The 26,968-nt window shown below is 46.4% G+C and overlaps 1 protein-coding gene across 3 annotated transcripts in view; it reads left to right on the top strand.

Annotated features, from left to right (window-relative positions):
• nampt2 (nicotinamide phosphoribosyltransferase 2) overlaps nt 1-18,386 on the top strand; it is a 120,325-nt gene extending 101,939 nt beyond the window's left edge. For all 3 annotated transcript variants that reach the window (XM_086001511.1, XM_086001509.1, XM_086001510.1), the window contains exons 7-11: nt 4,450-4,675; nt 6,849-6,968; nt 7,069-7,209; nt 15,042-15,167; nt 16,184-18,386. In XM_086001511.1, coding sequence (XP_085857637.1) covers nt 4,450-4,675; nt 6,849-6,968; nt 7,069-7,209; nt 15,042-15,167; nt 16,184-16,345 — 775 coding nt within the window. In that variant the 3' untranslated portion in view covers nt 16,346-18,386. The remainder of the gene's footprint in view (nt 1-4,449; nt 4,676-6,848; nt 6,969-7,068; nt 7,210-15,041; nt 15,168-16,183) is intronic.
• Nucleotides 18,387-26,968: the final 8,582 nt, after the last annotated feature.

Here is a 26,968-nt window from a genome sequence, read left to right as displayed (position 1 = left end):
TGGGTTATTTGCACACTTTGCACATGATGTGATGAATCCACAGTAAGCATACAATGGGAAAATATGTTCTAATCAAGTGCTTACAACCTAATTAATGCCCTTAACATATTTCTGTTCCTATTGCAGAATACATTATGCATTAACTTGCTTGTTTATGCGTTCTCTTACACTTATGACTTCTGCTGCTTTTACAAACTATTTTTAACTTGTTTTAATGTATGTAAAGTATGATTTTGTGAAATTTATTAACTTCAGGCATTCATTACAAGGTGCAAATGTAAATGATAATTTTTTTACTGTAATTTTATTATGTCTTGCTTATCACTGCAATAATACATTGGTAATGAGCTCAACTGCATGACTTCTGATGTACCTGGTTAGGTCTTTGTCCTATCTGTTTTATCTGCCCTGTGTTTGTATATATTATCTTAACACTGTTCTAGTGAATCTTCCCAAGAAGCCATATTCCAATACCAATTGAAATTTGTTCTTTCATACAGTGAACTTAGCACCCTTCTGGTGTAAGGAAGGGTCCATGATGTTAATAAATAAACCAGTAACTGAGTCAGGTTCTTTTTTTTAAAGTGTATTTTATAACATTACCTGTATTGCCAAGAATTTATATCTGGTAAATAACAAATTATTTCTTCTAAATTGCCTTAAAATAGTCAACATCTGTCATTGGTTGTACTACTGAATGTAATACTGCTGTGCAAAATCACAACTTTAGCCTTTTATAATGAAAGTTTTTTCACAAATTAGCACCACAGGAATTTGCTGAATTGCTAGTGTGGTGACTTCAAATTCAACTGCAGTAAACTGTCATTTAATCTTGAAATTGTCACAGTCTTGAGCATGATTCAGTTGGCAGCACTCTTGCTTTTGAGTCAAAGGATTGTGGGTTGAAGCCCAACAAGGGTTTGAGCATATAATCTAATAGTGCTGTACTGGTGGAGTGTTGATTGTCGGCAGTGCTAACTGGTTGATGAGATGTTAACTGATTGCCTGTTCTGGTGGTTTGGTGGACAATAAAGGTCCCATAGTACTACTCGAAGAGCATTGTGTTTTCTTGTTGTCTTGATCAATATTCTTCCCTGAATCAATACTGCCAAAAAAATGCACTGCCTTGTCATTCATTTAATTCCTGTTTGTGGGTCATTGCTGTCTCTTCTCTCTCTTAGGCAGCCCCTTGGAACCGAGGATGACTTGCTTCCACATTAAAAATTAGTTCGCAGGTGACTGATTAGTCCAATGTGGGACCTACAGTCTCTGTCACAGGTGGGGCAGATGGTGGTTGAAGGGGCAGGTGGGTGGGGTGCTTGGGTTGACGTGCGCTCCTTGCGCTGCCTGTGCTTGGCTTCCGCTTGCTCCCGGTGAAGAGACTCGAGGTGTTCGGTGCCTTCCCGGATGCTTCTCCTCCACTTTGCGGTCTTGGGCCAGGGATTCCGAGGTGCCGGTGGAGATGTTACACTTTTTCAAGGAGGCTTTGAGGGCATCATTGCTGTGCACAAAGGAGGACTTGCATTATCAGGTTTGGGCCTCAGATGAATGCGGCCGCAAGCTGCAGGCACCAAACGGATGCCCCGCTGCAGCTTGCTGGTTGCAGAATGGTGGGAAATTGGCTGGCTCCAGAGTTGGCTGACAAGTGCCGGTGGGGCGGGGAGCTTTGCTGAGGCCACTGGGAGAGCACTTCGTAGAAGTAGTAGAGTTAGGAAATCTTCCTATCGGATAGGCACCATCGGTGAAAAATAAATGGCAGGAAATTTGGTTGGGAATTAAATTCATCACCTTTATCATATTTGGCACTTTGTTCTACAGTGTCGTTTATAGCAGCTTCTGAGTCTATATTGTCCGACTCAAAAGCTGCTATAGAATATAGAATATAGAAGTTGATATAGAATTTGTCTGAATGGTTTCAGTGTTCTTTTAAAGCAGGAATAGGGGAGTGGTGAAGGATGTAACCAGGACTGTTCATGCAGAAGGACTTTATGTACAATTTCAGGGCAAGGGAATGAGCAGGTCATGAAGATTGCTGAGCAATTAACTCTTCCCTTACATCTCTTGTTGCAAGATGTTGAGCTGGGCCTCTTCTGCTTCCTCACCACTCTTTCCCCCCGCCCCAATCTTCTCATTTAATGAGGACTACCACTATTACTATGCTTCCTCCAAATAAGAACATAAGAAGGAGGAGCAGGAGTAAGCCATACGGCCCCTTGAGCCTGTGCTGCCATTCAATAAGATCATGGCTGATCTTCGACCTCAACTCCACTTTCTTGCCCGATCCCCATATCCCTTGATTCCCCTAGAGTCCAAAAATCTATCTATCTCAGCCTTGAATATACTCAACAACTCAGCATCCACAGCACTTTGGGGCAGAGAATTCCAAAGATTCACAATCCTCTGAGTGAAGAAATTCCTCCTCATCTCAGTCTTAAATGGCCGACCCCTTATCCTGAAACTATGACCCCTAGTTCTAGGCTCTCTAGCCAGGAGAAACAATCTCTCAGCATCTATGCTGCCAATCCCCCTCAGAATCTCGGGCCATTCAGGCCATGTACGGCATGATTGTGCAGGATGCAGCTCACCAATATGATGTGGGAGACTCTTTGTGGGACATGTTGGAGGGAGCACATAGACTTATTGAGACACATGAACTCTGCTTCAGCAGCCCTGTGGTGTGCTCAGTAATAATCCTGGTGGTCCCAAGGCTTTGATTATACCTATGTTGCTCAAGCGTGGAGGGGTGTCATGAGCCACGTATGTAGGAGATATCCCTAGGCCCCCAGCAGCCATCCTGCCATGATCCTGGAGGGGTTGAATCTTGGGAGGGGGGGCGGGGGGATGGTTGACTGTCGCCGGATAAATGCATCGTGACAGCTGCCTGGATACCTTGCACAAATGCATGATCTTGTTTCTGTGATCAGAGACTAGCTGGACATTAATGGAGTGGTAGCCTTTCCGATTTACGAATGCTACTGGCTAGTGTTTTGGTGTCCTGATGGCAATATGTGTGCAGTCAATGATGCCCTAGACCTGAGGGAAGCCAGACAATGCTGCAAATCCCTGAACTCACTTCTATTGAGCTTAACAGGGAAGGTGATGTACTGGTTAGCGCTGCTGAATAGGGCAGCGGTGACCTGCTTATTGCAGCTGTTTACTTCAGACTGGGAGATGTGGGTGATGTCCCCTGCAACAGTCTGGAAGGAGCCAGTGGCAAGAAGTTAAGGGCTGTGGTGATTTGGACAGCCTCTGGCAAAGCATGGCCCCCTAGTCCATCAGGTAGCAGGTCCTGGTGCAGGAGGCTGCAGAAATCAGCAACAGCCTGCCTGGAGCGGCGCAGCCTGCCTGATGCACTGCTCTTCAGAGTGATCCAAGAAACTACTCTTGGCCTATATACCCTGTGTGCTGGGTATGGCCTACTATGAGCAGCCTCATTCAACCGGCTGTCTTCTAATAGGCACAGCTGTTGCTGGTTGTCGAGGCTGCTGCTGCTCCTCTTGTTCAACCTCTTCCTCCATCCAAATCAAACTCGCAATAATAGTGCCGATGATAAGCAGATGGAGCTTACTGAGTCAAGTACGGAAACAAAAATAGCAGAAAGAGGCGATCTGGAAGCTAATAATCCTCTTGGCAATCCAAGGAGCACATTGGCACACATCCCATGATCCAATTACCTGCCGAGGCGTGTCCCTTTAAATACTGCTTCAGTAGCTCTGAAAGATCAATTCTGCTAGATTTTACTGGTGGGTTGTGTGTTGGCAGGACTGCCACGATTTTGTGTTAAAATTGTGTCGGAGGACCCCAATTTACATGTATTCATGAGGCCCCGCCTGCCTCTGGTAACTGCCTCGTCCGACTGATGAGATTGAGGGGTTAAGGTGGTGGTGGGCGGGAGCGCATCGGGAACTCATCGGTAAGTACTCTACCGTGAATTTAACCACTTGCCTGCCTTGTTTCCATTGGGCATGCCTTAAGTATTAGAATATCTGGAACACCAGCCTGGAATATACGTGCTTGGTTAAGTGCAGTTCTTGCATAACACTCACACCAGCATGAGGATATAATTTTATTCTGGTTTTAATTTTGTCTCTAGCATGACTTTTTAGTTCCTGGTAATACCATCCATTTTAGAATTTAATTCTAAGTGGGCAAAAGTAGTTTTTACATTTATAAAAAATAATTGGGTTAGAACAAATTAAAATTTGAGGTACAAGTTAAAAGATTTTTTGTTTGCTCTGATTTGTATTTTTGAATCCTGTGATAACTTTGTATGGCTGTAAACTTTTCTTATTATTATGAAGTTATATAATGGCACAAGTTACCTTTTCAGTTGATCAAGACAATCACTGTTCCTATTAGCAAAGGCACATCTGTTCTTTTAGTTTTGGAAGTCGGACTTTGTTTCGTTGCATGTTTCAGGCATTTACATTCAATTTGTTACTTTCACAGTACTATCATCACTTGGGGAAGGAGTCAGGAAAAGGATGCATTTGAATATTTGCTCAAACAATTTCCATCCTCTCCTATTTCAGTAGTCAGTGACAGTTATGACATTTTCAACGCCTGTAAGAATATCTGGGGAGGTGATCTTAAAGATTATGTTGAGCAAAGGAAGAAGGATTCAATGGTGGTTATTCGATCTGATTCAGGGGATCCTGTAGAGACCATTACTGAGGTACTTTAGAGACTAATATTAAGCAATCTATGCCATTATTATGACTGTGATTTTGCACCAGATTTATGCCTCTACTTGTGGATATTGTTCCTGTATAAACACTGGAAGTGAAAGACAGCCCAGATTCCAGTGCAGCTAAGTGCATGTATTGAATGTGCTTTATACCTTCCTACTGGTACAAGCTCACCCCTCAAGTCAGTACACTCCTGCTGTAGTTAGATAGAACCTTTCTATAACTACATTAATTCCCGTTTAGTCAGTGACTGCATTTCAAAGTAAACATATTATTGCATATTTGCACTGAAAATTTGAGTTTTGGAGGCAAATGAATCGCCTCTTTCTGGCATGAATTAGGTGACGTTGTTTAGTGCACTTCACTTATACTGGTCAGGCAAATGCAGAACTGGATATACAACATATGTTAAAAACCAGCACAAAGTTTTACCATTTGATCCATTTAGAAATTGTTTTGAATAGTTTAGATCATCACTTCTAACTACAGTACTTGGATATTTTATCATTTTACTATATTTTTCTCTAGAAGGTTTCAATACTGTATATTGAATTGATGGTGTACTTCAGAGAGCTTGGAGAGCACGGCAGACATTCATGGGCTACCCCAAAGTCTGCTGGTCTTGGCCTGGTTGCCTAGGCAAGAGGGAGATATGGAGGGAGAGAAAACTAGCTTGGGTGAGGAATGGTTGCTGCATTATCAGTCAAGGTTTGACAGAGTCTGTGGAGATGTCCACATGCTAGATTCTGTAATGCTGACTGAGAAAATTGCATTGCACGAGCTGGGAAAGAAGTAAAATAGTACTGTCATAAAAAATTGACTGTATAATTTTACGGTGCATTTAATCAAGATTATGATGTCTGCATAATTTAAATGATTACAGTTGTAGATAATATGGGAAGTTGTGACATATGTGCTTCAACTACTGGCCACACAAATAAAGTTTGTTGCATTTTCATGCGAATGTTCTTTTTTTTTCTTGCTGTGTTGCTAATTTTTAAAAGCAGGTGCCCTCCAGCGGCATAGCTGCATATATTACACTTGCATCATTGTAACATTCTCCTTGTTTGTGCTTGTTCAGGTGTGGAAGGATAATGCTGGGGAATGGAACTTCTCCATTTTGGGCATCAAGCAATAAAGTTCCCTCTGCTCTACCCCAGCAATATATCTCAAACTCAACCGCAGAAAAGCACCTTTACTGCACTAGTGTGACTCTTTTTTCCATACCTGTGAACACCTTGAGATTACCAATTTATACCCAATTGGGAGCATTTTTTTGCTCTAGCTATATGCTGTCTAGGATTTTGATTTAGAATACTCAGTCTCATTTTGGGCATGGTGGTGTAGTGGTTATATTACTGGACTAGTAACCATAGGCCTGGTCTAATAAACTAAAGAATGTGAGTTCAAATCCCACCATGGGTAATTTGAGAATTTAAATTCAGTTAAAAAATATCTGGAACTAAAACGTTGGTATCAGTCACCATGAAGCTGTTGGATTGTTGAAAAAATCCAACTGGTTCACTAATGTTCTTTAGGAAAGGAAATTTGCTGGTCTGGCCTATATGTGCCTCCAGTGCCACACCAACGTGGTTGACTCTTAACCGCTCTCTGGTGACTTTAGGGATGGGCACTAAATGCCGGCTTTGCCAGCGATGCCCACATCTCAACAATTTTTTTTTTTAATTTAGGGTCTCGAGAGCTAGCACAATGATAAGACTTCTCTCTTTTTTTCTGGGCTGAGTTTGAACTCAAGCCTGTAAGTATAACCCAGTCCCCACATAACATCCCCCTTTTATGTAGGAATTGATCCTTTGATAGAGAAATCCTGTAAGTAATGTTGACAGGGGTAGGTTGCCATATTCTTGGGTGGTCCATGCAAATTGATGTGATTTACAAATTAATTAATATAGATCACTATCAGAATACTCTTTGTAACACCATGTAAACAATGCAGTACTCTTTACAGAGCCAGCTGCTGCTATTGTCATGCCTAAATTATTAACTTCATTAGCATTTATGAGGAAAGATGGCTAAGATCTAGCAGAGGTGATGGGCTGGTTTTATGCAGATCATTAAAAATAGAAGAGGCCACAGTTTGATGTCTTAAAGATATTATTCAGCAAAGAATAAGCAATGAGCACTTTGTCATACCTGCAGATCCTGAGAATTCTGGAAGAAGTCTTTGGAAGTACCTTGAACTGTCAGGGCTATAAGCTGCTACCATCTTTCATCCGACTCTTTCAAGGAGATGCAATAAATCTACATTCCATAGAACAAGTACGTGGATTTTTTGCAGTATTTTTTTTTACTGGTGTCATGAATGAGCTTCATCCACAACAGCTTAATGCAAAATCTTGATTTTTATTTTGTCTTGCAGATCCTAAGAGCTCTAAAAAATGAACACTGGAGTGCAGAAAATATTGTTTTTGGATGTGGCGGTGCTCTTCTGCAAAAGCTCAACAGAGATACGCTGAGCTGCTCTTTCAAATGCAGTTATGTTGAACACAATGGAAAAGGGGTAAAGATGCTTACTGACTTGTAGTTTTGAGTTACAAATAATGAGAAAATCTCAAATAAGGAGTACAGTTGGTTACATGTCAAGACTTTGAGAATGTGAATGGGTATTATTGCAAGAAACTATCAGCTGCCTGGCCTCTGATTATACAGAGTGGAAAAAAGAGTGATGCCTCATTTTTATTCTCCACAATTCTGCTATCCTTTTGAATACAAATCTGTCCTCTCAATAACTTTAAAACATTGCACTAGGTTTTGATTGCTTTTGATGCATGGATATGATTTCCAATTCACTAGTATGTTTAAAATATATTGAGCTTTAGGCATAATTTTACGAGGCAATGGGGAGGCTCGTCCACCAGCAGCGCAAACTGGAAATTGGGCACGCACTGCCTGTGATTGTCCAACCAGGCAGTTTTAAGGTCAGAAAGCTGTGGACAGTGCGTGGCTGAATTTCCATTATGCATTGCCAATGGGCAAGGCTCCCTGCCAGCAGGGCATGTTTGCTTTTAAGTAAACTTTCATAAATGGCATTCAAACTATGATGGAATATAGTTTTCCATTTTGTTGTCCTTAAAATACACCATTATTTAGTGCTACCACAAAGTGGGTGTTTTAAGATAGTGTTCAAGGACTGAAACAGCAAGCCTGTTTCATGGTTTGAAGATAATTCAAAAATTGCGTCTTTTATATTTATCTATATATATATAAAAGAGTTTGTCTGTCTGTCTGTCTGTCTGTCTGTCCGGCTATACAATCAAAAGTTATAGAGCGTACCTACACATATGTTATACCAAAAGAAAGCTTATCATTAGGGGAGTCTAATAGGTGTATTTACTTTTTGGTCAGACAAAAATTGTTCGGACAGTATGCAAAAAAGTTTCAAAAAACGGCAAAATTCCGCTCATTAGCATTGAGTGACGTGATGGTTGACCAATCGTACAGGGGATAGCGTTGAGTGACGTGATGGTTGACCAATCGGTGCATCACGGGGGGGGTGTTCATTGTGTGTGTGGGCGGGCCATCCTACAGGGGATAGCGTTGAGTGGCGTGATGGTTGACCAATCCTACAGTTGAGTGACCTGATGGTTGACCAATCAGTGCGTCACGGGGGGCGTTTCATTGCGTGTGTGGGCGGGCCTAATCCTTCTGAGCTGAGGTGAGTGGCTGCCATCTTGATTCCTAACTATTGATTTATTGTTCCCACTTTCTGTGTGTTTATTTTGAAATATAGATTTCCAACAAAAAAAAAGTTGCTTTTAAAAGAAAAAAAAATCTTTTTGCAAAGGGGACTCGGGCTTTCCCCCCCTCGGCGGTAGATGAGCTGCCTGCAGGCCTCAGGCCTCGAAGCCTCAGCTGCTCCTCGCCAGCCACGCCTGAACTAGGCACCGCCCGTCCCGTTGGGCCCGATTCCAAACCAGCGGCCCGCGATCGTCGCCATCTTGGTAAAGGCTGGTGGGGCGGGAGACAGTGAGCGCGTGAACATCGGCAGTGGCCCGGAGCGGGACCTGAGAGTCGGGCCGGGCCTCACGCGCTAGGCCGTGCAACGGCCGGCCCTGAGGCGCTGATCCGCACACGGGGGCTTCGGCTCACTGCGTCCGGGCTCAGAGGAAAGTGAGAGAGAGAGGGGGAGGGAGGGAGAGAGAGGAAACCAGGGAGAGACAGGGGGAGCAGGGAGAGACATGGGGAGGGAGAGGACAGGGGGAGGGAGAGGGGAGGGGGAGGGAGAGGAGAGGGGGAGGGGGAGGGTGAGGAGAGGGGGAGGGAGGGTGAGGAGAGGGGGATGGAGGGAGAGGAGAGGGGAGGGAGGGAGAGAGAGTAAAGCAGGGAGAGACAGGGGGAGGGAGAGAGACAGGGTGAGGGAGGGAAAGAGTGAGAGGGTGGGAGAGGGAGGGAGAGCTCGCCTTCCTTCCTTCCTTCGCAGGGGTCCATCGGGCCAGGCCTGAGGCACTCCTTCCCCCCCTCTCCAGGCTAATCCCAAACTAAATCCAGCAGTCTCTCTCTCTCTCTCTCTTTCCCCCCCCATCTCTCTCTTCTCCCCCCAGTCTCTCTCTCTCTCTCCCTCCCCCTCTCTCTTTCCCTCTCTCTCTCCCCCCCAGTCTCTCTCTCTCTCTCTCTTCCCCCCCAGTCGCTCTCTCCCCCCCAGTCTCTCTCTCCCCCCCAGTCTCTCTCTCTCTCTCTCTTCCCCCCAGTCGCTCTCTCCCCCCCTTCCCCCCAGTCGCTCTCTCCCCCCCAGTCTCTCTCTTCTCCCCCCCAGTCTCTCTCTCTCTCTCTCTCTTCCAACAACAACATGCCCTCAAAAAACCCTTGGCACCGCCGGGCACTCCAGCTAGTATTTGTATATATTTGCTTATGACGACACCTTGGCCTAGAAATTCAGTTGTTAGCGCCAGCCGCTAGCGCCTTAGGAGGAGGAGAAGTGGGGCGCGAAGCGACTAGCACCCGGGCGCGGCGCAATCTGTGCCTCTCGCGAACTTCAGTCAAGATTTAGCAGCGGCGCAAAACCGCAGCGCCCGCTCAGCTGTGCGCGCAGATCCTGACATCATTTGATGGTGCAACGCCCTTGATGCGCCCCGAACTGGAACTTCATTGGCGCCCCACTTCTGTGCGCCTGGCACCCCCAGCGACTGGTTGAGTGGAACGGTTCCCAGTCGCTGTGGGGCGTGGGGGGCGCTATTTAAAGGGGACTCTTCCTGCATTCTTTGTGGCAGCCATTTTGTTCCACTCCTTCTGTGTGAGAGAGAGAGATTTGGAGAGAGACAAAGGGAGAGAGCTTTCTGCTTTGATTCAGCGCTCGCACAGGTACTTCTGGCTTCAGGCCAGAGCTTTGCACTTGGATTTAACTTTCAGTGCCATAGCCTTGAGTCGCCACATATAATGGGGGCTGCAATGGGTGGAAACGTTGGGTTGCTGCATTGCATTCAAGGGGCTCAGAGACGCCGAGAGAGAGTGCCAGTCATGGCCAGATGGAGAAGGGCCAACAGGCGTCGGCACAGGAGGCCTTACCCACCCAGGGTCTACCGCCAGCAGTTCTCATATCTCAACATGTCTGAGGAGCAGTGTGTTCGGAGGCTGCAATTCAGAAGGGAGGTGGTCACTGAGATCTGCCACCTGCTTCAGAGAGATCTGCAGCCACAGCTGAGGAGCAGGACGTCTCTGTCGGTGGCAGTGAAGGTGACTGTGGCGCTCAACTTCTATGCCACCGGCTCCTTCCAGTCCGCTACTGGGGACATTGCCAATATCTCCCAGTTCGCGGTACATTGCTGCATCTGCCAGGTGATGAATGCCCTCTTCAGAAGGAGACGTCAGTACATCTCCTTCCCCATGACCCCGGACAAGCAGCAAGTGCGTGCAATGGGATTTGCAAGAATAGCGGGCTTCCCCATGGTCCAGGGCGCCATTGACTGCACGCATGTGGCTTTGCGGGCACCTCTACAGAATGCCGAGGATTACCGCAACCGGAAGGGATACCATTCGCTCAACGTCCAGTTGGTGTGTGACCACAGGCAGCTCATGCTAGCTGTCAATGCCCGCTTTCCAGGCAGTAACCACGATGCCTTCATCCTGCGCCAGACTTCTGTGGCAGACATTTTCGAAGCCCCGGCTCACCCAGGAGGCTGGCTTGTCGGGGACAAGGGCTATCCTTTGTGCACCTGGCTGATGACCCCGCTCCGTGCGCCCAGCACCCCTGCTGAAGAACGATACAATGACAGCCATCAAGCGACCAGGAACATCATTGAGCACACAATCAGCATGCTCAAGCAACGGTTCCGCTGTCTGGACCATTCCGGGGGAGCCCTTCAGTACTCGCCTGAGCGAGTCTCCCATTTCGTTGTAGTGTGCTGCATGCTGCACAACCTGGCTATCCTCAGGACTCAGCCACTGCCAGCAGACATTGGAGGACCACCAGAGGAGGAGGAGGAGGAAGAGGAGCACCAAGACGGGAGGGAGGCACAAAGTGCAAGGGCCGTCCGTCGGCGGATTATTGCAAGTTGGTTCTAGGCCCCCTCTCAGGGAATGGCTTGTGACATTGAAAGAACATGAATGGAGCTGCTCCGCAAACCCTCAGCCGGTCAAGGCAACAAATAGTTCAAAGTGCAAACATGGACAATCTGAATAAAGACAATTTTTTATTTTACAAACTCTGTGCCCTTCCCGCATGACAAACAAATACAGAAAAAACCCCCAAAAAACAGTCAGACACATAACTGGCTCTCACAACCTGGAGAAAATGAAAAAAACAGTTAAACAAAAATGACCATGATCCTCGACCTTCATATAAAAAACAAACACAACATTCTCGGCCTTCATATAAAAAACAAACACAACATTCTCGGCCTTCATATAAAAAACAAACACAACATTCTCGGCCTTCATATAAAAAAAAACATTTTGCCACACCTTCTACTTTTTCGCCTGCGAGGGTGATCCGCCTCGCTTGCGCGATTTGCCCCTTCCCGCCCTGCAGCTCCTCTTCAATGGGACCCCAGTGGCTGCAGCAAGGCTGGGGGAAGGCTGCTGAGGGTCAGATGGTGAGTCGGCAGATGCCCTTGGGGGACAGCCTGGACCAGCTCTGGGCCTGGAGGGCCCGGCTGCTGACTGCTCCAACTCTGCTTGGGCGGCAGCAGTCTGTCCTATGGGTGGTGGCAGCTGCAGTGGAGGAGTAACAGTGTTGGCAGCAGGAATGCTGCCAACCTGACAGAGCACAGGCACTCCCTGGTCGGCCGATACATTGGCACTCGCACGGGCCAGCACTGAAGCATGCGCAGCAATCTGCTGAAGCACAGACTGCTGGGCTGCTGTGGCGCGGCGAGGGCCCCAGTGATTCCTAGCTGATCCAGCGAGGGTGGCAGCAGTTAGTGCCCGTGTGGCCCTGATCTGTGTCTGCATCAGACCAGCCAGTGATTGCATGGCATGACTAAGCACTTGGCTGGAAGCCACCTGTGCTGCCCCGAATTCCTGCAGACTCCTGGCCTGTGCTGCCCCGAAGTCCTGCAGACTCTTGGCCTGTGCTGCCCCGAATTCCTGAATACTCCTTGCCAGTGACTCTATGGAGTCAGGCATCCTTGCCACTGCAGCCATGAGCTCAATGTGCCTGCGCTCAGCCTGGGCGCCCATTTCACCAAGGAGCCGCACCTCCTCTGCGCTCACCGTAGCAGGACTGGAGGCCGCACTCACCCTCCGGGGAGAAGGCCGCCGAGCTTCCCCACCCCTCCTGCGTTGCTGCAGCACGCTGGGCCCCGGAGCTTCACCGTCATCAGACTCTTCCCCCCTGCTCCCCTCCAGGGAAGACGTGTCCCCATCATGGCCATGGGCTGCCTCGGCTGAGGGTGGCACTGATGGGCCGGCTTCCTCTTCCTCCTCCTCGAATTCTGAATCAGTCACAGTGCCAGCTTGAGGGCCCGCCTCCTCACCTGGCGATTCATCATCTGAAAGCAGGGAGGCACAGCAGTTGCTTTAGAGTGAGGACAGGGCGGCAGCGAGGGAGGCTTGAGTGCTGCAATGCACTGCATTGGTTCAAGAGTGGCAAAGGATGCTGGTGTGAGGCACAAGTGGAAAGAGGTCAAAAAGGTGATGACCTTACCATTGCTGTCCAGAACGGGGTCAGCATTTCCAGTGACGACGGGGCCAATCAGCCGGCCTCCCATTATCTGCTCCACTCGCTGCTCCAGGTCACTCAGGTCTTTAAGGTCAGGACGGCCTCCCCCGGTCTGTCGCTGCTGCCTCCGATTATGGGCCAGCTTGCCCTGCAAGAGAAAGGACGGCCTCTGAGTACAGTGTCAAGCCCTGATCTTGCCTGCACTGTCTCCCATGGTGGAATAGCCCTGACAGTGTCAAGCCCTGATCTTGCCTGCACTGTCTCCCATGGTGGAATAGCCCTGACAGTGTCAAGCCCTCATCTTGCCTGCACTGTCTCCCATGGTCGAATAGCCCTGACAGTGTCGAGCCCTCATCTTGCCTGCACTGTCTTCCATGGTCGAATAGCCCTGACAGTGTCGAGCCCTCATCTTGCCTGCGCTGTCTCCCATGGTCGAATAGCCTTGACAGTGTCGAGCCCTCATCTTGCCTGCGCTGTCTCCCATGGTCGAATAGCCCTGACAGTGTCGAGCCCTCATCTTGCCTGCGCTGTTTCCCATGGTCGAATAGCCCTGACAGTGTCGAGCCCTCATCTTGCCTGCACTGTCTCCCATGGTCGAATAGCCCTGACAGTGTCAAGCCCTCATCTTGCCTGCACTGTCTCCCATGGTCGAATAGGCCTGACAGTGTCAAGCCCTCATCTTGCCTGCACTGTCTCCCATGGTCGAATAGCCCTGACTGTGTCAAGCCCTCATCTTGCCTGCACTGTCTCCCATGGTCGAATAGCCCTGACAGTGTCAAGCCCTCATCTTGCCTGCACTGTCTCCCATGGTCGAATAGCCCTGACAGTGTGTAAAGTGGTGAATGTGCATGTGATTTTCATGAGAGTCCCATAGCTGTTGGATGAGGGCTGGGCATTGGGGCTTTCAGGACCCTTTGGCCGTAAAGTGAGATACCCATGCAGGGATGAAGAGGATACTGGAAAGGGTACTCACCCTGACAACCCGAGTGAGGTCGTTGAACTTTTTTCTGCACTGCGTGGGTGTCCTGGGGACCAAGCTGTTGGAGGTCACTCTGTTCACCACCTCCCTCCAGGCTTTTCTGTACTCGCTGGGCAGCGGCCTCCTGCCACTGTCAGGGAAGAGGACAGGTCGCCGGCGCTCCACTGCGCCAACCAGAAGCTTCAGGGCACCCTCGCTAAAGCGCTGCGCTCGCTCCCTGGCCTTCTCCATAGTCGTGGGCGTAGCGTTCTTGAAGCAGCTCTGTTTAGATTCAGGGCTGCAGTGTGCAGGGCGTGGGTGCAATCCAAATCGACCCTCCCCCTTTAAGAGCTGACTGGCACCAGCGTGTCTGCCTTCAATCAATAACTCGCCGCACCTGCGCTGCGCCCGCCCTTGGTGGTAGCGCCTTGGCTCGCCGGCTTAGTGCCTTATGATAGTCATGCACCGCCTGCTTTAGCACAGCAGCAACCTCTTGGGGCGATGCAACTCAATTTCGGCGAAGGTGGCGCTAAGTTGCGCCGGCCGCTAAATTTAGCGAACGCCCGGCTGTAGCGCCCCAAACGTGGCGATACTGAATTTCTAGGCCCTTGACTGAATCTTGAATGATTTCAAAGCCTTCTACATCAATAGACTTCACAGGATATTTTTAGGTAAGGCTGCTTGCATTTTGAATTAGCATGCACATCTTTTCATTAGAAAATATTGTTGTCCAGCTTGGCGTGTTTGAACATAATTCAAAATGGGACTTCCACTTCCCCTTTTAACATCTGATTTTCATGAGTGGAAGTACCAGTGGACAGAAGGTCTGTCCAAACAGCAGAACCCCCGCCCCCCACTAACCTCCTTGTGCAGATGTGTGCTGCGTTAGGCTCTTGCTCAAAATGAAAAGAAGTGAAATTCACAAGGGGTACAGCCAGAGTACAACTGCCGCAGAGCACATTTTCAACAGGGACTGGGCATAAGCACCAGCAGCCCAATTTTTCTTTCCCTACTCGCCTGAATTCTGCCGGTGGGAGATGTCACTGGTCAGAAAATCAACCCTACTACGTCTGCAGATGTAATCAATCATTTAGGAAGTGCTGTTATTTCCATGAACCGTGTTTGCTGTTTGTGAACTTTTCTGTTTTTAAAGAACAGTGGAGGGAGGCAGTTTTTAATGTTTTGCTTATTCACCGGTCAAGTAATTGCTTTACAAAAGTGACAGTCAGCAACACGTGACCTTGATTCAGCATTTAACTACATGTGTGTGTTTCATTAGCTGGATGTCTATAAACAGCCAATAACCGATCCTATCAAAGTTTCAAAGAAGGGCCAGCTAACTCTGAGGAGAAATCCGGATGGAATCATTGAAACAGTAGAAGAAGGGAAGGGGAATCCGGAGGAGGTATGGACAACTAATGACTTTCATTCTTGTATCCTTTCTTTTTAAAGGGAGTCTTTACTCATTGGGAAGGGGAAGGATAAGCAGAGTGAGAAGAAAGGGAAAGGTTTATGTGCCTATAACTGAGATTAACAGCTGTAACTCATTGACAGTGAAATTTGGCAGCAAATTTTAGATGAATCTGACTATCCGCCTGGATAGTTCAAATCTGCAAATGTGATCAAGCATTCAGGAAAACAAAAAGGGTCAGTATTCGGGGTCAGATACAACACAATATATATACAAAGTTAAACTCATGTGGGAGTGATTTTCAAACTTTTCTGTGTGGGGAACTCCATGCAACCATGGATACACCCACGGGAGACCTCTGCCCTAAGTTTTAAAAGCAAGTGTCAGCTACCCAAAAGAAAACAAATGCTATGGTTGTAGAAGCCAGTTTAGTATGCAGAAACAGCATGTCAGGAAGCCAACAAATGGAGAGAAAAAAAGCTAAAGAATACAGAATTCTTACTTCGTTCAAGTTATGCACTGTGTCTGACCCTGAGCTAACTAAACCCTGATGACCTCACCTCTTGTAAGAGAAATACATTCATCCCTTTAATCTCTCTTCCTTTCTCAGCATATTCAGTTGTAACTACAGTCAATCTAAGCAGATTGTTGTAGCACTAGTATTGTTTGGAGGTTGCAGTATCCACTTCCTGGCTTTGGCACATTTGAAATCTGCAAGAAAGTGTTCACTCACTCTAAGCATTTCTGTAATATGCTTGAATAGCATATAAACTACATATTATAGTTAAAGAGATTTCAGCTTCTATATTAATGGAATGATTCTGAGATTATTGCTTGACTAAATTTTGTAAATTAATCTAAAACTGGCATCTAAGGATAGAATGGGCATAATAATACAAGTTGAATTTACGATAATTTGCCTTCGAATTAGGGCATCTGTTTTAAATTGTGGGGAAAATATTATTGCAGTCTTATAAATATTTAACATAACTTTTTTTACTTGTTTCTAGGACCTCCTGGTTACTGTTTTTGAAAATGGAAAGGTTCTTCAGGAATATACACTTGAAGAGGTCCGAGAAAATGCAAAGCTGCGGGATGATGGCTTGCTGAGCCTCAAGCGGAATGGAGAGATGCTAAATGGAAGTTTGTCAAATGGCAGTTCACAGCATTAGAGCAAAATACTCAGCTATGCAGCGATCTGGAAGCATTGACTAAAGTACTGTCAGCTGCTGAAAAAACAAAGGCTAAAATCAGCAAAGGCTAAAGTTCGTGATTGAGACCAATCCATCAGAAAAAAAGAAACTAGGTTTTCAGATTTCATCAGTAAAAATATTCTGTAAGAACACAAAAATGGAACATGTTTTTAAGTGCCATTTTGATAATACAGTTTTGAATTGTGTATATGCTCTCAGCAATGAGTTGATTTCTGTGCAGGTACCTTCTGGAAATTAATGTCCCAATATCATGAGTTTCTAAAGAAATTAATACTGTAAATATAATAGCAAAATACTGCGGATGCTGGAAATCTGAAATAACAACAGAAAATGTTGGAAACACTCAGCAGGTCAGGCAGCATCGAGGAGAGAGAAACAGAGCCAACATTTCGAGTCGGGGACTCCAGCTGAGTGTTTCCAGCAATACTGTAAATATGTTGGGTTTAGTCATTTAATGTTTGAGGTACAATAGTAATTGTATATTTCACGAATGGAATACTTCATATTGCTAAGAGTATTTTTTAGTATCTGCCTTGGTTTAGTGGTAGCACTTTTGTCTCTGAGTCAGAAGTTGTGGGTTCAAGCCCTACTCCAGGGACTTGAGCACATAATTTAGGCTGGCACTTCAGTGGAGTGCAGCGTTGTCAGAGGTGCCGTCTTTCGGATGAAATTTTAAATGAAGGCCCTGTCTGCCCTCTCAGGTGGATATAAATTTCATTTAAAGAGTGCTGGCCAACATTTGCCCTCAACCAACATCACTAAAACAGATTATCTGGTCATTTTTCTCATTTCTGTTTGTGGGACCTTGCTGTGCACAAATTAGCTGCCACGTTTCCATACGTTACAACAATGACTACACTTTAAAAAGTACTTCATTGGCTGTGAAGTCCCTTGGGACATCCTGAGGCCATGAATGGCGTGATATAAATGAAAGTTCTTTCTTTTAAAAAGAGAATTCAACCCTATTTAAAAGAGTATCAATTAATTTCCCCCCTATCTCTCCCCCCCCCCTCAGGTTTGTTAACCCAAGTGCTGCTGTGTTTGTGGAGAGATCTAACTTTCAACATGTCTTTGGGAACACCATTATTGTTCCTTTAATCCAGTACATTCTTCTTGCTGCTGCTCAGACAGTGATGCTCCCCTGTTCAAAGGCTACACCACAACTGTATTTCCCTGTTTCCCACTGATGGTAAACATTTCAGAAGTGCTTTACAGCACCAAACTCACCCTGCCTATTTAATGAGTGCCCCAAGGGTTGTGCATTCCCACTCCCCAACCTGCCCTACCATTAGTGGCCACGCCTTTGGCCGTCTAAGCCCCATGCTCTGAAATTCCCTCCCTAAACCTCTCCACCCGCCTCTCCCCCTTTAAGATTCTCCTTAAAACCAAGCTTTTGGTCATCCATTCTTACGACATTCCTTCTTTGCCTTGTTGTCCATTTTTCTCCTGATGGACCTTGGGCTGTTTTCCTATGTTAAAGGCACGATAGAAATTCAAGTTGCTGTTACTTCACAGCTGGTTTTAAGTTTTCTAAAAGCTCAGATACAAACTTTTGTATGCATATCAAAATTTCCTTGCAATTATTTCTATTTTATCTCATTGTTGTCTGGAATTTAACATACTAAGGATGACATCATTGCCAAAGAAACCTGTCACGTTTTTTACTGGTGCCTCTAAAGCATTAAACAGTACTTTAAAAAAGCAGCAACTTTTGAATAATCCCAGAAAAGATGCTGCAACTATATATGAAACATGCCAAATGAAACAATAACATTTATGGGGCATTTTAACTCACCCTGCCCAGTGATAATGGGACAGACACACAGTTAAAATAGCTGTGAAAAGACTTAGTTGCTGGTTCTACTTGAAGTGCAGTCCAGCGTCAAATCTTATAGCTGCAGCCTCTTAACAACCTCCATGTTCCCACCCAACAAATTGTCCAGTCCTCCCAGGCACACTGTACAAATTGGGGCGCGCACCTTTGTCCCATCCAGTAGGATTAAATGAAATAAGTAACAGAAGTGCTTTAATAAGCTTTATTAGTTAAAATAAAGTTTATTTTAATATATGTACACACGTACTAAGGAAGTATTACATAGAATTTACAGCACAGAAACAGGCCATTTGGCCCAACTGGTCTATGCCGGTGCTTATGTAGGGAGGAGCAGGTGCAGATGTGTTTAAAGTTTATTTTAAGTGTTCATTTTTGAAAGTGCTGTCCTGGTTCTTGATGAAGTTTGAAGATCTCCCTGTAGGATGCAGCAAAGCTCTTCTGGGTCTTTTGGGCTGAACTACAGCCTCTTTATGCTTTACTGCAGTGAAATATTCAAGGAAGATCTTCTGAGTGTGAACACCCTGAGGGCTAGGTATCTGTGTTTGGTCTGGATCTCCTGCAGTGCTGCTGTATAAGCCTGTTGTTCCTCCTCCAACATATATATCATAAAGCTGGGAATCTCACTTAGGACCCATACTGTAGCCTTCTCCTTCATTTTAGGAAAATTCCCCAAACAGGAAACAGTTTCAAATGAGACTTCTCAGTGAAGCTAAGAACCTCAAAAATAAAGAGCAAAATCTTTTTGACAAAAGACCCATCTAACAGCACATTGAAACACAGCAATCCATCTTTAAGATTCCACCATCAGCCTTCATCAGTCGCTGTTCTAAGTTACCACTTTTATAGTCAGATGAGTGGTTCCTTGGGCAATAATTACAGAATGTAGGACAGATGATGGCATCCTAGCCTAAACCCATTATTTGCATGATTGCACTCTTGCTTGAGTGAGCACATCTAGCCTCCCTCACCTCTGGCCAAATTTGGGGCAGAACTTAAATGGGGCATAAAACAGGCAGATCCTCTCTCCTCCTGAAATACTGCCAGCTACCTCCCGGAAAGATCCACCAGGTTTGTTCCCTACCAATCTAGCAGAATTTTAGGACTCGTGTTTTTCAGTCAGTCAAGTGGCAGAAAACTAGATCTGGATGTATTGTAGATAATCCTTTTTACAGCAGCTTAATCCTTAATGTGTTTTGAAATATCAGAGACCCATTAATACAGGGCAAGCTATCTTATCTACATCACCAGCAGGGTTAAAATTAAAAACTGACATAATGGGATAAGGAGGAATAAATTGGAATGTCATTTATTTTTCATGCTCTTCCAAAAAAGAATGTCAATATCCGGGTCACATTTCAGGATATTTTGACTACATTTCAACGGAAAGGATTTGGGAATAAGTTTATACTGAATTGACTGCATTTAAGTTAAAGTGAGTTCACAAAAGGTTAAATCCCAACTGGGAAAAACCAAGGGCTCATTATTAACCCCCACCCCCAACGCGGACACACCTGCTGCCATTTTTTCGGCGGTGGGTAGCATAGCGTGTGAGTGTCCCCCCTCTCCAAGATGGGACACTTCATTAACATATTTATATCAGGCTCCCACAGTGAGCCTGATTTAAATTTAACACTTGCCGGCCTGGTTTGCCAGGCCTCGGAAAACCTAATGAAATGGAGGCGGGAGCTGCTGACTCCAGAAGCCTTTACAGCACTCCTTGTGGGCCAGGAGCAGCAGGAGTGTTTCCTCCCCCCGGCCCTTCAAGGAAGCCTTCGGCCTCCCTTCTGCTGATCATCTGCCTCTCTCTCACTCCTGTCGTGATCGCCGACCTCCCCCCTCTCACTGTCCCGGCCCCAAGCCCCGATCTGCAGCCTGCTCCCCGCCACGATTACAGCTGATCGCACCCCCATCTCACCCCAATCTCCAATCTGCACCTTGTTCATCTTCCAGTTGCCGGGGACCATCCACAGGGGTCCCCAGTTGTGGCCTCCTGCTGGTGGTTTTCCCGACTAGTAGCCACCCAGTCAATTTGGCCAAACGGATGAAAATAATTATAATTAGGTACAGCTGTTAAGTTCGTCTGGACCTCTGTATCTACAGCCTTGTCGGGCGACATTCATCCTCCCCGTAAATATCTGGACCAAAGAGTTGTGGAATCAAGTCACTCTAGTCAATCCCATTGAAGCTGGATTCCTAATGACCCTCCTATTGTCCCAGATCGCTTTCCTATCTCGGAGCTCCCACCAATCATCCACACCTATTATTGTTTGGGTGACCCTATTCATGTGAGCTCAGCAGAAGTAATCTGCTAAGAATGTGGCCTTTGGAGAGGGGAGGTAGCTCAATCTGGCATCCAGGTTGCTAGCCGGAAGGGAGGCTTGGACTGAAGAAACTCTTGGTGTGCTCCCAGCCAATTTACAGCAAAAGTGCTCCGCTGGTTCCAAGGGATTTCAGGATCCTTTAATTCTTTGCATAACAACTTTATAGAACCTGGGTGTTAAATTGGATAACTCCTGAAAACGGGCCTGGGGATCACAGATTAACCCGCGCCCATACATTGCGATGCAGACAGCACCCACGCTGCAGACACTGGGGAAGCACTTCGTAGGAGCACTAGGATAGGCAAAGACACACCTAAGATGGGCACTAATGTAATGCACAAGGGTGATTAGCTTAACTTTGTATGCATTATGTAATGAGTGAATTTATCAAATTGGATTGGAATGTGCATTTTCTGGTGGTTTTTATTTTTGTGTTGTCGGTGAAAGGATAATGTGATGGTCAGTGATAGAGGAAAGGTAAGGAGTGTGGGACTGTTGCTGAATGGGGAGGTGCGGTTCAGGTTACTGGCATTGCTCATGGATAATTTGATCCAGTCAAGCCTGGGCAGAATGGGGCTGTCGACTACATATAACCTCCCTTTCTGTTCCTGTTTCTTCACTTCCTGTTGCACTTGCTCCTCCTCCAATTCCTCCTCCTCCTCTTCTTGCGCCTGCTTCTCAGCTTCTTGCCCGATAGGGTGATGGCAAGGGCTGTTCCCTCCTAATGGCGAGGTTGCGCAACATACAGCATACTACTACAAATCATGATACCTACTCAGCTGAGTACTGCAGAGCTCCACCAGAGAGGTCTAGGCAGCGGAAGTGTTGCTTTAGGATGCTGATGGTGTGCTCTAATGATCCTTGTGGCAGCATGGCTCTCAGTGTAGGCCTGCTGGGCACGTGTGCATAGGTTCCGGACCGGAGTCATGTGCCATGTCATTAGTGGATAACCCTTGTCGCCCAGTAGCCAGCCTTTGACTTGCCGTGGTGAGTCAAATACAGGTGGCACAGAAGACTGCCACAGAATGAAGGAATTATGACTGCTGGCAGGATAATGGGCATGCTGCACTGCACATTGAGAGAGTGAAATCCCTTTCAGTTCATGGAAATGGCCGAGTTCACTTGAGGCGCACACAAGGCAATGTGCGTGCAGTCAATGGCACCCTGCAACATAAGGAAGCCTGCAATCGTGCAAAAATCAGGCTTGCTCTGCCTGCTCATCTCTGGCAAGAGGGAATGAGACCAAACTGTTTCTCTGTGTATAGAGAGACTCAGTGACCTCCCTTATGCAGCAGTGCACTGCAAACTGCGAGATGTTGCTTATATCTCTAGCAGCAGCCTGGAAGGAGCCAGATGGATAAAAGTTAAGAGCCATGGCCACCTTGACAGCCACAGGCAATGCGGTCCTTGCCCTGCTTTGAGGTTGCAGTTGTTGCTGTTGCTATTGGCAGATTGCAGTCACAACCTCTTTTATGAAGTGAAGACGTCTCATGGATTGGTCCTCGCTGAAGTTGAGGTAAGAGAATTGTTCCCTGAAGACCCACGGCGAATATGGCCTCCAGCTGAGAGCCCTTCCCCCCACCTTCCTCCGCCCTCTTCCAACACCTTGTCCTGCTCTTGCGTGGTCTCTCTTCATTTTCCCAGTCATGTTCAATTTCCAGAGGAACCCCTGTCTGGAAGCAACTTGTTTCAGCACAAGATTTTAAATGACCAAAAAAGTACTTCAGCACCAGCCAGACCATTCCCTGTAGACTATTCAAACTTTAGCCAAGTATAAGAAGCTCCAATGACATGTACAATTGCACCAGCAGCCAGAAGAAATAATCCAGCATCTAACCTGTAAGTAGTTCATGATCCCTTTAAATAGCGCTGGTGGGGGGTCCTTCATACCGTTTAACGTCGTGTTCAGCTGTGTGAGGTTAAGACAGGGTATTGGCTGGAGTGTGCAGTTTGAAAGTGGCAGCGCTGGCATCAAATTAACATTGCACACTGATTACTGTCATGATTTGCCTGCTCTATATGTTGCCGGTGGTCATTAAGCGCGTGCATGGAAAGGAAACCCCTTTACCAAGATGGCATCCTGCGCAGTTCCCATCGGAAGTGTACGCTCACATCTTGGACCTCATTTTCAAGCGTTAGGTGGCTGCATAGAGTCTAAAAAACGGACGCTACACAGCCCAATTTAGATCCATCTGTCTCTAAGTAAAGTCTCTTGAACATTTTAATCTAGTTTTTTTTTTCTCATTCGTTAGTTTTCAATATGGCTAATAGCTTGCCATCTATAGAAACATAGAAGATAGGAGCAGGAGTAGGCCATTCGGCCCCTCGAGCCTGCTCCGCCATTCAATGCGATCATAGCTGATCATCCAAATTCAGTACCCGGTCCCTGCTTTCTCCCCATACCCTTTGATCCCTTTAGCCTTAAGAAATATATCCAACTCCTTCTTGAATATATTTAATGTATTGGCCTCTACTGCCTTCTGTGGTAGAGAATTCCACAGGTTCACCACTCTCTGGATGAAGAAATTTCTCCTCATTTCTGTCCTAAATGGCCTACCCCTTATTCTTAGACTGTGACCCCTGGTTCTGGACTCCCTGACCTTCGGGAACATCCTTCCTGCATCTAGTCTGTCCAGTCCTGTCAGAATCTATATAGGGAAATCATGGGTCCTCAACTTCTCCAGTCTTGCTACATATAAAGGTCATTCTAAATTTGCACTTCAGTTCTTTTCCTGTGTTGCAGTAATTCCAGTGCTGTTCAACATCATGAAAAATTCTTCAATCTTGCTGTTTACACTCACTGTTTAACAGTTGTTCCCTTTATTTTTGTGGAACTCCTCCATTGTTCAGAGCTATAAGTTACTTAGGGCAGTCAATGCGTTCTAACCAAAAAGATGTTGGCCTTAAGGCAAAGAAGTCCCTTGTGTCTAAAGCTGATTGGAAGGAAAATTGAGGGTTCTATTATTCATAACTGTGGGTCCCAAGCTGGTGGAAACTTTCTGACACATACTAAAACTAAAGGTCTTGAACAAATTATCCACAAGGAGAAATTTTCTCTCATTATTCAGGCAATGTGACTAAAGACCTTATACATTTAATACATAACCTTCAAAGACTTTTGACGGTCAATGCACGAGAATATTTTTTCCCAATTTGGCTCGATGTCAACACCCAAAAGTGCTTATCAGTAGTGGCAGGTTTCCTCAAACTACAGCACGTTCAGATCCACTTCATTAAATGAGTGCTTCCTTCAGGCTGTGATAATGCTACCAAGAATGCAATTCAACAACTTAGGAACAGCCTAGGAAAGCTGGGTTTCTTCATCAATTGAGAGACCAATCCAATGGGAATAAGTGCAGGAGCAGCCTGGCTGATGCTTGGCTCCAAAAACATTTCTTAAAAATATCCAGAATATTCCAAAATACTATTCTTTACAATACTACTGCTTTTGTATGATGGAAAAAGCTTATAATGGGATGTCGAGTTTGGTTCTCCATTCAATAGCCTCCTGAGATGCGGAGTGGAGAAATGAGGTGCCTCCCCCAACAGATCGTAGTGGGCAGGTTGATGTGATGTGTTCAATGGTCTGGGCCACAGCCGCACTTCGGGTTGTCCCTGCTTGTGGAGCAGGTGGCCACATCGTCCATGCCCTATGCAGATACAGTTGAGTTTAGGGGGTACGGTAGCATAGTGGTTGTGTTACTGGCCTAGTAAGCCAGAGACCTGAGCTAATGATCTTGGAGATATGAGTTCCAATCCCACCACTGGCAGCTGGGGAACTTAAATTATGTTAAAACAATAAATCTGGAATAAAAAGCTAGTATCAGTAATGGTGACCATGAAATTACTAGATTGTCATAAAAACCCATCTGGTTCACCAATGTCCTTTAGGGAAGGAAATCTGCCGTCCTTACTCGGTCTGGATATGTGACTCCAGACCCACAGCAATGTGGTTGACACTTAACTGTCCTCTGAAATGGCCTAGCAAGCCACTCAGTTGTATCAAAACCGCTACAAAATACTATAATAAAAAAAAATTAAAATCCAGCCGCACTGTGGGAGAACCTTCACCACACGGACTGCACGGTTCAAGAAGACAGCTCACCACCACCTTCTCAAGGGCATTTAGGGAAGGGCAATAAATGCTGGCCTTGCCAACGACGCCAACATCCCATGAATGAATTTTTAAAAAGCGCTGTCCACTGTCTCCGAGGGAGGTCGAAGCCAGGGATCTCACTGTTGGGTCAGTGATGAGGTTCATCTGGATAGTGGTTTGATACCAGCTGCATGAATATTGTCTGTTGTTTGCCACAATGGCTGGAACAATTTTAAGTGCTTTCTTGGTGGGTTTTTCAAGTCTCCTTGAATGTGAAGGTCGATGTTGGTCATGAATTTTTCCATCTCATGCAGCACGATAGGCTCGTGGCGAATGGCAGGTGGGGCAATGTGGGACAGCACCGGGAGCCACTCAGTTGGAGTGGACTTAAGTGTGCTGGACACTGTCCTCATGGCGGTGTTGAGCTGCACGTCAACGATCTTTGTGTGGCAGCTGCAGTACCATGAGGCAGTGCAGTATTCTGCAGCAGAGTAGACTAGGGACACTGTTGTGGTGCAAAGTGTTCTGGCTGTTTATGACATTCCAGCTAGTTTCCAGACCAGGTTCACCCTGGCTTTTACTTTTTGGCCGGTGTTGGTGAGATGAGGCCGATAGGTGAGCGTTCTGTCCCGAGCGACGCCCAGGTATTTTGGGTGGGGTCCATGGGTAAGTCAGCTTCCGCAGAAGGAAACATTGAGTTCTTTTCCAGTGGCGTTGTTGTCCAGATGAAACGCCATCACAGCTGTCTTCTCTGGATTGGGGCGGAGGTGCCAGGTCCGGAAGTAGCATTCTGGTAGGTCCAGGCCGCTTGTGAGCATCCTACTCGCTTCCTTTAACGATGGGACAGTAGCTTTTGGGATTGGTGGCTGGTTTTCCTGGCTTTAGGATGGAAATGACTTTGGAATGGCACTAGACTTCCGAGATTATCCCTGTATCAAGAAAGTTCCGTCTTGATTTTGGGATTGAGGAGACTGTCAGCACCTCGATCCCTACATGTACGATGCTGGCTCGGTGTTGTGAATGGGAAAAATTCTTAAGAATCTTCCGGGAGCAGGTGAGCGGCTGTCCTTTGCTGTCACCAGTTGTGGAACAGAGGTCTGGTGAGTATTCCTTCTGCCAGCGGGCTGAAGAGGGGCCTGGCTGTTTGGCATCGAAGACGCGATGGATATCGGAGGCCAGCGCCCAGTCTTCTGGTTATTTGCCCACTCAGTCTAATTTTTGGCAGCCCGTATAAATAGCTGGGTGGTTAGCGGTTGTCAGGGCCTGGTTGGCCAAGTCTTCATCGGCGACTTGTAGAAGTTCATGAATGTCAGCTTGCCCACTCTGTGATGGAAAATGGTGAGCTATCTGCTGGCGGGATTTCTTCAGCTTCTGCAGTTAGGTCGGCCTGGACATATGTGGCCATACCATATTTTGTGTGGTATCAGCATGTTATCATGTGGAATCCAAGGATCAGCATCCGGTATGGGTTGAGTTCAGGTAGGTGGGTTTCTTGGAGGGCAAGAACATCGATCATTTGCGTTCTAAGTCTGACAAGACCTCACACTTCGTTCTAGATAGGCCTTCAACGTTGAGTTGATAAACGCGGAGTGCTGGGCCGATTATCTTGGTTGGTTGGTCCTGAAAGGGACCTTTGGTTAACATGTTCGATGCTTTCATGCTTTTCAGACTGGGACACCACTTTCGGATGTTCGGTCGTCTTCTTGATAACATTAGCTGGCAAGTTCTTTACAATAGCAAATTGCTAGCCTGTTTTTAACTGGAATTGCTGTTTAGGACAACAAAAACAACTTGTATTTATATAGCGCCTTTAACGTAGTGAAACGTACCAAGGTGCTTCACAGGAGTATTATAAGGCAAAAAATTTGACACCGAGCCACATAAGGAGAAATTAGGGCAGGTGACAAAAAGCTTGGTCTAAGAGGTAGGTTTTCAGGAGCGTCTTAAAGGAAGAAAGAGAGATAGTGAGACAGAGAGGTTTAGGCAGGGAATTCCAGAGCTTAGGACTTAGGCAACAGAAGGCACAGCCACCAATTGTTGAGTGATTATAATTAGGGATGCTCAGAATTAGAGGAGCGCAGATATCTCGGGGGATTGTGGGGCTGGAGGAGATTACAGAGGTAGTGAGTGGCGAGGCCATGGAGGGATTTGAAAACAAGGATGAGAATTTTGAAATCGAGGCGTTGCTTAACCGGGAGCCAGTGTAGGCCAGCGAGCACAGGGGCGATGGATGAACGGGACTTGGTGCGAGTTAGGACATGGGCAGCCGAGTTCTGGTTGACCTCAAGTTTACGTAGGGTGGAATGTGGGAGGTCAGCCAGGAGTACATT

This window comes from Somniosus microcephalus, chromosome 11 (genome assembly GCF_052327205.1).
Source record: "Somniosus microcephalus isolate GS21.2 chromosome 11, FLI_Smic_1.0, whole genome shotgun sequence".
Taxonomy (NCBI): Eukaryota; Metazoa; Chordata; class Chondrichthyes; order Squaliformes; family Somniosidae; genus Somniosus; species Somniosus microcephalus.
The sequence above is the reverse complement of the archived record's forward strand: the minus strand, read 5'-3'. Positions and strand labels throughout refer to the sequence as shown.